The sequence below is a fragment of the Pleurodeles waltl genome, chromosome 7 (genome assembly GCF_031143425.1).
Source record: "Pleurodeles waltl isolate 20211129_DDA chromosome 7, aPleWal1.hap1.20221129, whole genome shotgun sequence".
In the NCBI taxonomy this organism is placed as follows: Eukaryota; Metazoa; Chordata; class Amphibia; order Caudata; family Salamandridae; genus Pleurodeles; species Pleurodeles waltl.
Genome location: NC_090446.1, coordinates 1,069,280,770 through 1,069,295,059, shown reverse-complemented (window position 1 = coordinate 1,069,295,059; position 14,290 = coordinate 1,069,280,770). Strand labels below are relative to the sequence as shown.

Here is a 14,290-nt window from a genome sequence, read left to right as displayed (position 1 = left end):
ACAGGTGGGAAAGTGTAGGACTTTGCAAGGTTCAGATTTATTATCCCAAGTTTTACATATAAAATATAAAACAACTAACTAAATAGAGATAATAAAGGACAAAACTGTATTTCATCAAATGTAATACAAATTTTGAATAATTATAAAATATTTAATAATTAATATCACTGAGTATAAACATTAGGATCACAACAGTGTTACATTTATCATTATTAACAGAAAATATACAGACCTTAGGACTTATAAATATTGAAAATATTTCCTGCTCTCGTACCTTGAAAATCCACTAATCTATAGATTTGTTTTTTAAAGCCAGGGGAAAAAAATAGTATGCAATAATTCAAAAAACTCTTAAATATTGTAAAATGAATTATATATAAAATACTAAAACATAATACCATAGTGGCTGTAAATTAAAACTTTAAAGTAATTTGCATATTTAATAATTTGATTGACAAGTTAATAATCGGAACATAGTTGCCAATTTTTAAACAATTATTTATTAAATAATTAACAAATACATTACTTTATAAGTGGCAATAATAAATATTTTTCAAGTTACAAAATAGATACACTATTTATAAACCAATGTGATATATACAAAAAACAGCTCCCCTTCAAACCAAACAACCCCCAAAAAATAAATCAGAAATAATTGAGAAAACAATAAATATTACAACATTAGTAAAAATATAACAATTAAAAATACAAGTAATATAGAAAACTAAATTATATATATTAAATTATATATATGAAATTAATGTAGTGAATTAGTTACAATTAAATATTAAACATGATCTAATTAACAATTTAAACTATATAAAATAAATACCATCCTAGTTTCCTATAATTTCAACCACCTGCCAGTAAAAAATGTAAAAATCACAAAAATTCTTCAAATATATTACCACAACAAAAACTATACTGATACCAACAATATTACACATAAATTAATCAGTAAAATAATACTATTTTATAGAACATAGGCCCTCATTGTGACCCTGGCGGTCGGTGTTAAAGCAGCGTTAATACCGCCAACAGGCCGGCGGTCAAAAAAAGGGATTATGACCACAGCTGTAACCGCCAACACAGACAGCCACTTTAACACACCAAATGCTAGGGTGGTAACGCCGCTGTGCTGGAGACTTCGGTCTCCAGCCAGGCGGCTGTCACAATCCCACCATCGGGATTACGTCCCGGCCTACCGCCATGGTTTTAGTGCAAATCTTACCGCCACGAAAACCATGGCGGTAGGCACTATCAGTGGCAGGGAATCCCTTCCCTGGCACTGATAGGGGTCTTGCCAGCCCCCTTCCAATCCCCAAACTCCTCCACCACCCTACTCCTCTTGCCCCCACACATTTACACACCCACACGCGCACCCACATACCCACATGTATACCCACATCCACCCACGCATGCACACATACATACCAACACACACCAACATACTTTGTCGCACACATGCATTCACAACATACAACATACACGGACACTCACATTCAGTCATTCACGCACTCATTCAACGGGACTCACACCTGCATGCACGCATACCAAAACATACACCCCCCACACACACACAACACCCCCACACACGCACACAACCCCCACCACCCCCTCTCCTGTCAGAGAACCCGACTTACCTGCTTGCAGGGGGTCCTCTGGCTGGAGACGGTACGTGACGTTGCTGTCAGCAGCAGTGTTCGCCAGCAAAACGCCGGCAGGCCGTATCATTGCTCATGATACGGTTGGCGGTGTTTCGCTGGCGTGGCAGTTCTGCTGATAGCAGCGCTGCCGTCCGCCGCCATGACCGTTGGCGGTATTCCACCAGTCTTCTAGCGGGATACCGTCGTCGGTCATAATACGCGTGGACGGCTAGTAGCCACAGCAGCAGTATGTTGGCGGCAGTTACCGCCAATGTCATAATGAGGGCCATAGTACTATACTATTACAAAATAATTAAAAAAACAATAGGCTACACAACAATACTAAAAATCAATATTAAACACTTAAAAAAATATTTTTGACTGCAATCTTCTGTCCAATGATATTCTTGAGATGACAATATTTTTGGCATGATTTTTCTGTCCAAACATATTTTTGCAATTAAATGATGTTTGTGCACCTTCTGACCACATTCCATCTCTAGTTGACTGCAGAGGGTATATTGGTCTTTGTCTACCACACCATATTCACCAACATTGATTTTTTTGATTCCCATTGTTTCTTATAGAATTTTTTTTTGATTTTATAACACCTGATCTCTGCATTCAATTTCCTTTATTTTGGTGTAACTTTAATTATTGAGTATTTGCCTTTGTTGTACCAGTGTTATTGCAACTATAACTTGTTTTTCTCAGAAGAAGGTCTAGCTGCATGCACTAAGCTAAACAAACAGCCAGGTACTTTTAGGACAAATCAGATGGCCTGACAGGAATCAGACTGTTAAACCTTTGTGGGATACTCCGCAGCAGCTCACATCTGATTGATAGAGACTTCTAGTTGCAGATTCCTTACCTGTGAATTTCCCTCAGAGGTCAGACTGGATCCGAAGACTTTTCTGAGCAGTAACCATGCGTGACATTAGGTGGCCTTGATGGGCTCTGCGTCCATCTTTGGCATTGTCTGCACCAGATATGATACCACAGGTCCTATACAGGTTCTACCCCAACGCACTGACATAATTTCTTTTCTTTACGCACCTGCAGCCGCAGATCCGAAGAGAGCTACCCTTCAGTCAATTTGTGACTGGTCTTTTTTTTTTTTTTTTTACTTTTTGTCAAAGATTTTTCAAGTTCTCAACTTCTGGTGCATCAAAGTTGTCATCGAGGAAGACCGGGTTGAAGCCCTTTGGTTACTGTCATCGAGTAATGCCCATGGCGGATCCACACCTTGTGTGTCTTTGGTGCCTGGAGCGGGTCCACTACCTGAAGCCAGGCTCCGAGTGTCAGGCCATGCATCCAAAGGCTTTGAGGGAGCGGTTCCTGAGGCTGATGGCCCAACGCTTGACTTCGGACAAGTTAAATTTGTGGTTGAGAGGAAGGTCCCGGGAGCAGTGGCATAGTCCTTCATCATTGTTATCCCACTCCAAATCCTCTGGATGATCCGGTAAGTCGAGGCACAAGAAGAAAAGCAAGAAGTTGAAGCGTTATTCGACTTCTCCTCGTCCATTGGCCGATGAAATGAGGGAGCGTCAGCGCTCTACGCCTCATTCTGAGGAACCTTCTCCTGGGACGAATTCACACCTCCCTGATTTTCTAGGAGCCAGAGCAGCCCCTGCCCAACTCCGAGAGTTTTATGAGGCCATGTGCCTCATTTCCCGACACCACTGGAGCGCCTTCAGGCCCTGTGGGGTCACAAAGATCCCCTTCTGCACTGCTTCAGCCTTGGCACCGGTTCAGCCTTGGCACAGAGGGACACCCATGGATCCAGTCCCAGATCTGGACCTATGTTGATTGTACCACCCTGACCTTCCCTGGTGCCGGTCCAGATGCTGACTCTCCCTGTGCCGCCCATGGACGGCACCATCCCCATTCTCATTGCCAACACAGAGCCAGATGGGTGTCATATGATGCCTACTCAGACACTGGCAGGAGCCTTGCCTCCTGTATCCGATATTGAAGCTCTTTCTTATTGGCTGCGGTATCCGATTTAGATCAGATCTGATTTAGAATATCAGCTCTAAGACCCCATGGACTGACGTACAGGCTTGGGTGACGCCTGAGGACTGGATACCAGATACTGGCATGCTTTCTCCTCCTACCGTGGGTACAGTGGAGGGAGTCTACTCTTCAGTAGTGCTGAGAAGAGCAGCTGAGGTCTTGGACCTTAAGTTGCCTTCGGTAGCTGTCAGGACTAACCTCCTGACAGAGGTGCTTCATCCTGGAGATTCCTCCTCATAACCCATGCTCCCCTTTAATTAAGCCCTTACAGATGTCCTACTGGGTACCTGGTACAAACCCATCACAGGAGCTCCTGTGAACAATACAATTGCCTGCCACCATTGCCCTGCTGCAGAGGACCCAAACTTTGTGATGCAACATCCCACCCCTGAGAGCTTAGTTATCCAAGGCTCTACTTCCTAGGGCGCCTTCTCTTCTGCAACTCTGGATAGGGAGTCCAAAAGGATGGACACACTTGAGAAGAATAATTATTCTTCCATCAGCCTAGCATTGCAGTCCGTGAACACTGCATGCCTTTTGGGCCATTACTGCCACACGCTGTGGGATATGGCTGTGCAAGTTCTGCCAGAGGTTCTGGAGGAGGCCTGGGCTGTACTCTCTCAGGTAGTTGCAGACTAAAGCGATTCACAAAGTTCAATATCTGTTGCGGACTGGACATAGCCCTTCACCATCACCCCCCAGCCTACAAGTCTGTTTTCCTACACAAAGCATGTTTGGTATCCCTTGAATCTTCAATTTAAAATGATTATGATTGAGATAGCAAATCAGATATATATTCAATAGCCTTGCCACACATGTTGTAGACTAAATGGGCCTGAAACTACTTCTCAGAGCAATTAATATTCATGTATCACCAAAGACTGCAGGGAGTTTCCAGTTGTGAGACTAGGCAGAACCACTTTCAGCAAGAACTCTGGCAAGTTAAGTGATTGGCACAGAGTTCACACTGAGAGAATTGAGAGATTGGCACAGGGTTCACATTGACAGTACAAAAAGATTAATAATTATCTGTATTTCAAATTGTTAGACTGACAGAATTACAGCAGCAATTAAAATACATAGACAGTTTGACTTAGAAATTGTGTGCTTTAATTTTGATCTTGTATATTACTTCACCAATAATCTCAAACTAGATTAGCCAATTTTACCATGCATTGTTTTTTAGAAAGAGGACTAGAGAGAGAGGAAAAAATAAAGACGACAATATACGTTTTATTAAATGTTGATTGCATTCATGTATACCAGTCTAATCAGATCTTTTGCATTTTCAGGTGGAAAGTACAAGTAACAAACAAGCTCTACTATAGTTTACGAAAACCAAAGGTATTACTGGATTTATTTTCAATCAGTCCATTTGCGATCCACCATCAAAAAAAGTATCTTAACTACTGGTTTCTAGAATTGTGAACTGTTTAGGATGTTGAAAATTTATATTTGAGTTTTCATATAGCATATACCACAATATGTCTTGCTGTAGTCACTTAAGAGATAGGTATTAGTCATCCTGTTGTTTCAGCACTTCAAGCAGCAGAAACTAGCAGGAAGATGAAGCCTTTGTATTACAATGTGGGTTACAAATTTTAATTTTAGTTAAGGCACAGAGGCAAAACATTATTAATACCACTCAACTCAATAACATTGTCGGAAACAAAAAGCAATGTCATTAGGCTGCCAAACTCGAGTCCCATTCCGTTCAATTTTGACTCCTTCAACCCGCTAGTGTTGGGTGGGACCAGAGTGTGACCAGGAGGTGAATGCGGTAACCTGCTTTGAAAGACAAATTATCCTGGAGCTGGAGACATAAGGAACCTTCAGAGCAGGTAGTGTCAATAAAGAGGAGAACTCCGTCTCAAGAAACAGGCAAACATTTTACAAAGGTGGGAACAAAGCTGAGAGCTGTTGGCATCCAGACTAAAAGCTAAATTCATGCATACATACTTCAGCTCAATCAAAATTGAAATAAATTCACACTAACAGTAGAAGCCGGGAAGGTAGAGACTTTCTGCTGGTTCTACCAACACTTGTACAAGACAGAGCCAACCAGTCCAAAATCAATAAATGCTTATGTCAGAACAGGTAACCTAAATGAATTATTTCCAGAGCAATTTGAGAACCTAGAACAGCTGATTACGAATGAGGAAGTAATACACCGATTAAGGGCCTTGAAACTTCTAAAGCACTAGGCTATGACTGATTTGATCGTATCTATTAGGAAAACATTCTGGACACATTTTCTGGATGTACTAACCACATTGCTCCATTCCTTCACTTCTCAGGGAATGGCATATTCCTCTATGATGGAGGTGAGAATCACAGTGCTGCCCTAAACTGTTAAGAATGTGAGGATGATGGCCTTTATAGGCCAGTTTCCCTTACTGAACTTAGAGGCTAAGAAGTATTAAAAATGTTTAGCTGAACAGTATCCTCCCTCACCAGAGGCTCCCTAATAGTCCGGCTTCATGGACTGGTGCTGGTTGAGCAACAGCACCAGGAAAGTGCTGCACATGATTGAAACATCAGACAAACCTAAATGTGAGACAAAGCTCAATGGGCTGGGTTTGGGCTTTGCTAAAGAGGCGATGGAAGCTAGCACAAATGTATAAGTCTGATATTGGCAAAACAAGCAGAACCAAACACAAAGATTAGATTCAACACTACAGATTCATAAAGTGGTTATTAGAAGGGGGAGATGAGTCCATTTGCCTCCTTTCAATGCATTACATCTAGTACCACTTGAACAAAAAATGTTTGATAACACTATAATGAAATTGATTAAAATAGGACTGGCTTCCTTTGTGTTAACAATGTTTGCAGACTGTCAGCCTCATTGCAATTTTGGCGCTCCCAGCATCGGACAGCCAACCTTGTGGGCAGGACGCCGCCGCCCTATTAGAATGCTCCCAGCAGTCTGACCGGCGGGAACATTATAATAGAGCGTTCTGACAGTCAAACCGGCAGGAACAGTGCTATAAATTAGCACTCGGCTCCTGTGCTTAGCACAGAGGGGGCCGACCAGCAACCTCAGAATGCGCACTGTCTGCAAAGCAGACAGTATACATTCCAATGGTGCTGGGCAGGGGGGCCCGGTGGTCCAACCGTCAGCGCGAGTGTGGGGGTCCTCAGACCACTACACTCGTAATGAGGCCCTACATCTTCATCTGCTTGTTGGACATGAATCTCAGTTTGTAAAATTAATTTATCCAAATCAAAAGCCCTAAGCTTTACAGTCTTCCCAAAACAGTTAGGCCCATATTTATACTTTTTTTGCGCCGCGTTTGTGTCACTTTTTGATGCAAAAGCAGTGCAAACTTACAAAATACAATTGTATTTTGTTAGTTAGCGCCGCTTTTGCGTAAACAAAATTATGCAAATGCGGCGCAAAAAAAGTATAAATATAGGCCTTAACTATCTAATAGTGGTCCTTCACCAGTTCCAATTGAATACAACATCTACAAAATATCTGTGCCTTTATCTTACATGCAAATTGCAGGGGTTGTTTGTAGTAAACAGTTTACTAATACTAACATTGATCACAGAAGATTAACAATGATGGCACAATATGCACCACTCTGTGATTAGTCACATCACATCAATCAAAATGGCGGCCCTTTCAAGGATTTCTTTTCTTCTTCCAGGCATGTAAGAGATTACTTTCTATCAATGATTATTGTATTGTATGATCTTTATCGCACAATGCCACCTCAGTTTAATATCTTGAATTAAGTATTTTGGGAATTGTAGTAGTTTTAAATTTCCTCGAATTGATGTGGTAAAAGTGAATGTTTTGGCCTGTTTCGGGCTGCAAAACAAAATATATCAGATTTGCCGTAAAAAATCACCAGGTTTCTCCTATTGAAATTTCTGTGGGGAAGACTGCAGTCTTGTAATCCGGATGTGGGCACGAATAGGAATAGAGGTCCAGTTGCTGTGAGAATCTTATTCAGTGTTTTTAACAAACCATGCTTTCGTTCACATGACTTTATAATCTTTTATTTAATTTAATTTTCAAAGAGAGCTCTGACATAAACATATTTTGTATGTGTTTCTACAGGTGTTCAACATGAACAACTATTTCTCTGTGGGTCCGGATGCACTCATGGCCTTGAACTTCCATGCACATCGTGAGAAGGCCCCATCACTGTTTTCAAACAGGCTTCTCAATAAGGTTGGTTGATCACATACGTTATGTCTGGCACAGAAAGAAGTAAATGTAATGGCTATAGTTTGAATGGGTAAATGATTAACCTGGGTGAATTAAGGAGTAAAATAAAATGTGAACCCCTCCCCCAAGGTACTGATAGATTTTGGTTTGTTTACTTGGTGAGAGGCATACAATTTTCATGTTTTGCCCTTGGAAATATGCTCTCAGTTATTTCTCTTTTTTATTATTTTGACTGTTATACCAATTTATAACTACACATATAAGGTATTTGTCTTTTTAGATTATTTCAACCCTGCATCATGCATTATTTAGAAATAATTTCTATACTTACATTTGCACTCTTGTGTGAGTGATTATATATAAACATTTACCATTATTCATTGTGCATATCAGTAAATACTTTGATTTCCACTGTTCTTCTTCTGTTGTCTGAATGAGCACTTTCACATTTTACCAATCCGTTGCCTCGCACCAACCTCTGGGGTATCGACATTAAATTCTTCTGTATAACAGGTAAGACAACATTTACAGTGATGCTCTTGTGCACCCTTGGCACCATTGAACCTTTCACAGAATTGTAAACAGAAATGTCAGGTTCAGCAGTGCATCACTGATACCAAAGCCCCCACCTGTGTCCACCCCTTTGCGTTTATTTATTGTGATAGAGAAGCCAGCTTATTGATGTTGCAGGAAAGCACCTTCTATGGGCTCCAGAAGGAAGGGTGCTCTGAAAAGAACCGTCATCTCAACAGTTGTAAGTAGATATACCTTAATGCTAAATTGCACCTCCTCTGTACCTAAAGGAAAATGAAAAACATAGGTATTGTGGAAGACAGATTCATAAAAATGGGACTGCCCCTTTAGGTGCTTCTATAATGAAATACTTTCCGTATGTGTTCTCTCTTATTAAAACTTGGTGCTTCCTTAGTGAAAGACTTGTTTTGGTTCTTAGAAATAGCTCCTTTCTTTATTGTATAACCCCTATCTACTGGTACTGCCTCAGATTTGCGTGTGGTGAAATCCTTATCCTGTGAGTGGGAGCTAGTAGAGCAAGGGAGCATGTCTGAATGCTTATAAAATAGGCAAGTATAGCCAGCAATCCTTGACTTAGGTCATTCAATACATGTTGGTAATCATAGGAATGTACAAGATGTGGATATTGTTCATTTAATACAATAAAAATCATGCAACTCCAGATACTAGTTAAGAGTGGTGCATGACAGGTTGTGTATTGAGGCATGGTTGTCAGCAATAAATAGCTGTGGGTATATCAGACCAATCAACGCTATTAGTATTATAATTGATATGACATCAGCCACTCTTTAATAAAGCAACCGGAAATGCTGAGGCTTTTACCTGAAGTGGAGACAGGATGTGGTGAGCTATAATGAATATCATAATTTTCAATTCATGTTAGGCAAAAGTAATAATAGCATGTCATACTACTTTAAAGGGTCTCCTACCTTTTCCTAAGAATAATGACTTTTGCCCATTACTTTTATCAGACTTTAATTCTACTTATCATTATTGCTAGTCTCAGCATTTTAACCTGTGCAATTAGACTGTGAGGTCAAAAGTAATTAAAACAATTATATAAAATATATATAAGAGTGAATAAGTTTCATTTTTTTATTTTAATGTGATCTATTGACTTTAGAAAGGGTACATTTTAAGGTTATGGTAAGAGTTGCAGTCAGGTGTTTTATTTATGTACTTATCTTTAGTAGGTTACTTGTCTGTAGTGCAAACTAGACTCAGTGGGTGTCAAAGGGATTTACAACATTCATAACAAAATATTATTTGTAGATGCCAGCATACTTTTATAATACAGTGGATGAGAATAATCGATAGCAAATGCTGCATGTAATAAGGGGGCTGGCTTTAGAACAAAAATCATCAGCAAACAATAAATTCAGGCCATTACTATGAGCTTGTCGGTCCAAGGACTGCCAGCCTCGCGGTGGTGGTTGGACCACCGCACTCCAGGTGGTCCGACTGCTACATTGTGACCCTGGCGGTTGGGCCACCAGGGGACCACTGTCAATGGCGTGATGGTTCCTGACAGGCTGACGGCGGTTGGACTTGTGGCCTCCGTGGCACTGAACTCAGCGCTACCATGTTGATCATGACTCCTGTTCTCTCCAGCCTTTCCATGTTGGGGACACCCCCATGGAAAGGCTGGTGGAAACCCAGTGCTGGGGGCCACAGTGGGGGCCTGCACTGCCATGCCTGTGGCCACATCAGACAGTGTGTATTCCAAAAGCCACTGCTCTGTTAGGGGGTTTCTGTCAGTCAGCCCTTCAGAAACCTTGTAATTGGGTCAGACGGGAGACCTACAACTCCGCAGCGGTCTTGTCTCCATGGGGCTGGCAACCTCGTGATGAGGCCCTTAGATTCCAGAATGCTGCCTTTTCAAGAAGTGCGTACTTCACTACTCCATGATAGTCAGTAAGGGGGCATAGAAGCAGCATATGTTGTAGTTAATTTTAAAATGTGATGTGGGGTTAGAGGTATCTAAAATCTAAGTGCATTTAATTGTTGACTTTAGAATTGTTGTTGTTAAGTTTAGAGTTAAGATTTGGTTGGCATGGTACAGGGTTAGGGTTCTATGTTGGGTTAGCCTACAAACAACTTGCAGAACTCTAGGGTTGCATTTCCTTTTGAACCAAAGTAATATTGAATTCATGAAATTAGTTCATTCAAGGAAGCTTTGCCATCATGAAGCCCATCTCCTTAAAGGCCCTATCGAACCCCTGCCCCCTCCACACCTACTCCAGAGGACTGCAACCTTTGAGCGCCATGCTTACACCCATTCAGAACATCTCCACCTTTGTTCCAACCTTCCCTGAGGCTTGGAACTGTCCTCCCATTGCCGACAAAATCTTCAGCAGACCCTTCAAGACTTGCCTGATCTCCCTTGTACTATTCCCAGCCAAAGTCTTAGAGAAACTCATCAACAGATACCCGAGTACCTCAATAATCACCAACTTCTCAACATTACTCAGTCTGAATCCAGACCTAACTACAGCACGGACACAGCCCTCATTGTTGCCTCATAGCTCTGCATGGAGGAGAGACAACAGCTCTCATCCCCCTCGAAGTCTCCGAAGCATCTTTACACGGTCTCCAACCCATCCCCATCCAACACCTACATGACATCGGACTCCAGGTACACTCATTCTCAAAGAGTTGCATCTTCCTGGCTGGAAAAAACAATCAGTCAGTCTGGCACCTCGGATGCCCGGGATCTCATCTGCAGCATTGTTCTGCAAGAATCTCCCATAAGCCTGACCCTCTTCAATGCATATATGATCCCTCTAGCCAGCATAATCCATTCTTACAACATCACCGTCCATCGACGACATGCAACTCATTCTCTCCCTCAAGGACAAGACACTCAGTACACTGCTCAAGTTAACTGGCTATATGACTAAAATTGCCCACTAGATGAAGACCAACTCTCTGAAGCTGAACACCAACAAGGCAGAAATTGTGATCTTCGGGAAGAGCACTTCACAGTGGGGTTCCACCTGGTGGCCAACAGAGCTATGACTGATACACACCCCCACCACCCACGCGCACTATTGACATAAAACTTAACTTGACTACTCATGCTTCCATATCTGAAGATGCTAAAGAATGTTCCATACCTGAAGATGCTAAAGAATGTTTTCAAATGGCTCCCAATCAGGAGTCGGGAAAACTGTCACACAGCCATCGTCATAACCAAGCTGGAATACAGTAACACCCTCTATGCTGGTGATCAACAAAAAGCTCACCAGAAGGCTGCAGACCATTGAGAATTCAGTGGCAAGAATAATTCTGAACCTCCCACGCCACACTCATATCACATCACACCTAAAGGAGCTCCCCTGGCTCCCCAAACCCAAACTAGCACAATTCAAACTCCTCACCCACACTTTCATTACACAGCACTGGCCCAGCATATCTCAACAATCATATCTACTTTCACAAACCTTCCAGACACCTCTTCTAATCCAGACTCGTACTTGCGCTCATTCCACACATACAGAGAGCTGGCAATCAAGCCTTCTCCTACATCACTCCTAAAGCGTAGAACAACTCCTGCTACACATAAGACCTTCCTCCTCACCTCTTGAATGCCACAAGAAGCTGAAGACCTGGCTTTTTGAGTAGTCCCACTAGATCCTAAGTTTGGTTAGACTCATACCTGCTCAGCGCTATGATAACCCCCCGAGTCATGGTGTGCTCTGCAAGTCTGCATAACATAACAACATAACTTAATTTATTCTCTGACAACACAGTAGTGAGGTTGATAGGGCCTCATTATGAGTGTGGTGGTGCACGGACCGCCACACTCGCGGTGACGAACAGACCACCGTACTCCAGGTGGTTCGACCGCCATATTACAACCCGCCAGAGCACCGCCATCACCACTGGAAACATCGTTTCCAATGGGCTGAAGGCAGTCAGAGTTGTACTCAGCCACACATGCTGATTACAACTCAGCTTCTGTCAGCCTTTCCATGGCAGTCACCCCGCCATAGAAAGGCCGGCAGAAAGCCAGTGCCTTGGGGCCACGGGGGGCCCATGCACTGCCCATGCCATTGGTTTGGGCAGTGCAGTGGCCCTCCTGCCCAGCACCATCAGAAAGCGCACTGTCTGCTTTGCAGACAGTGCACATTCCGAGGGTGCTGGTCGGCCCCTTATGTGCAACGAGATTGCACTTGGCTCATTTAATGGAGCCGAGTGCTATCTCTTAGCACTTTTCCCGCCAGAAAGGTTTCCATTGGGCAGTCCCGCGTTGGGACAGCCAAACTCGTAATGAGCCCCTTAATGTTTTACATCTAATCTTCAACATGTGAAGGATGATCTAGTTTACTATAAATTGCAACTATCTTAGTATTTGGTCATGGGTAACCAAACGTCCTTCCTCTCGATTGGCCAATATACCTAATTCAAAACATACTTTCTAATTATTGCTGTATACCTTTTGCCTCCCTCATTTGCCTCCCTCACTCAGGAACATGTCACTAGTAAAGATGACTCAGGATTGTACTCTTCTAGGCCATCCCTATATACAGTTGGTCAACAAAAGAAGCTTATCCGATCTGTTGCATCCCTTATATTGATATACATACTCCCCTTCTGAAGGACTGCCAGGACATCACAGATAAATGTTTTATTTGTTTGGCTGTTCCTTAAATACAGTGCAGTTGTAATAATATCGACACTAGAAATATTGTGATACCGAAATATTGTGTTGAAGATATTGATCACAAAAATATAATTTTTGTATACATATACAGGTAAGAACAAAAAAATCGAAAAACATATTATTTTACACTAATATTGAAAAATATACACAAAAATATTGTTTCTTTAAAATATATAGTTAAAAACAATAAATATTAAATATGTTAACATACAACATGAATATAATATAAATTAAATATGTTTAATATTTTAAAATAGATATTAATTAATATAGCCATTTAAACAATCACACACATCTTTATGTATGTGTGTATGTATATATACATACATAATGTGAGACTATTATAAAAACCTGGTAATTTTAACATATCATAATTTTGTAATTGTTTTCAAATATACTAATAGAACAATTACATATATGCATGCATATATCTATCTACACACATAAAAAAAGAATAATGAATGTAACAAATAAACTGCAATTTTTTTTGAATAATTCGAATTCAATTATACATAAAAAGTTAAGAATAGATAAAATTACATAAATGTATATATATTAAAAATATAAAATTAAATACACAAAAAATAATAATAAATATTTAAATAATACTAACAAAATTATTAAACTCTAGGGCTGGTAAATATACTATTCCCACTCCACTATGTGCAACAGTAGGCATAGCATTGCGTTTAGGAGGGGTAAATCTTACTATTCCCACTCCAGTGTATGAAACAGTAGGCAGAGCGTTGGATGCAGGAGCGGTAAAATGTACTATTTCCACTCCACTGCGTATAACAGTAAGGAAAGCGTTGAACACCGGAGCAGTAACATTTACTATTCCCACTCCAGTGTGTGCAACAGTAGGGAAAGTGTTGGGCTCAGGAGGAGTAAAATTTACTATTTCCAGTCCAGTCAGTGCAACAGTAGGGAAAGCGTTGAACTTGGGGTAAAAGTTACTATTCCCACTCCAGTGTGTGCAACAGTAGGAAAAACATTGGACTTACAAGGGCTAAAATTTACTATTCCCACTCTATTCAGTGCAAGAGTAGAGACAGAGTAATTCACTTCAAACAAATAGCATATTTGAACCACTCTATTAAATACCAAAAAGTATGAAATTCTAAATATAAAAATGATATGCCTAAATTTTAACAAAAATAAAAGAAATGACATAATTATTAAAAAAAATTGTAATTATTATCAGCTAAAACAAATATGATTAATAGAATGGAATGGAAATAAAAA

The 14,290-nt window shown here is 40.9% G+C and overlaps 1 protein-coding gene across 1 annotated transcript in view; it reads left to right on the top strand.

Moving 5' to 3' along the window:
* Positions 1 to 14,290, top strand: part of DGKE (diacylglycerol kinase epsilon) — a 199,774-nt gene that overhangs the window by 127,353 nt on the left and 58,131 nt on the right. The window contains exons 6-7 of the mRNA XM_069200013.1: positions 4,955 to 5,006; positions 7,735 to 7,848. Coding sequence (XP_069056114.1) covers positions 4,955 to 5,006; positions 7,735 to 7,848 — 166 coding nt within the window. The remainder of the gene's footprint in view (positions 1 to 4,954; positions 5,007 to 7,734; positions 7,849 to 14,290) is intronic.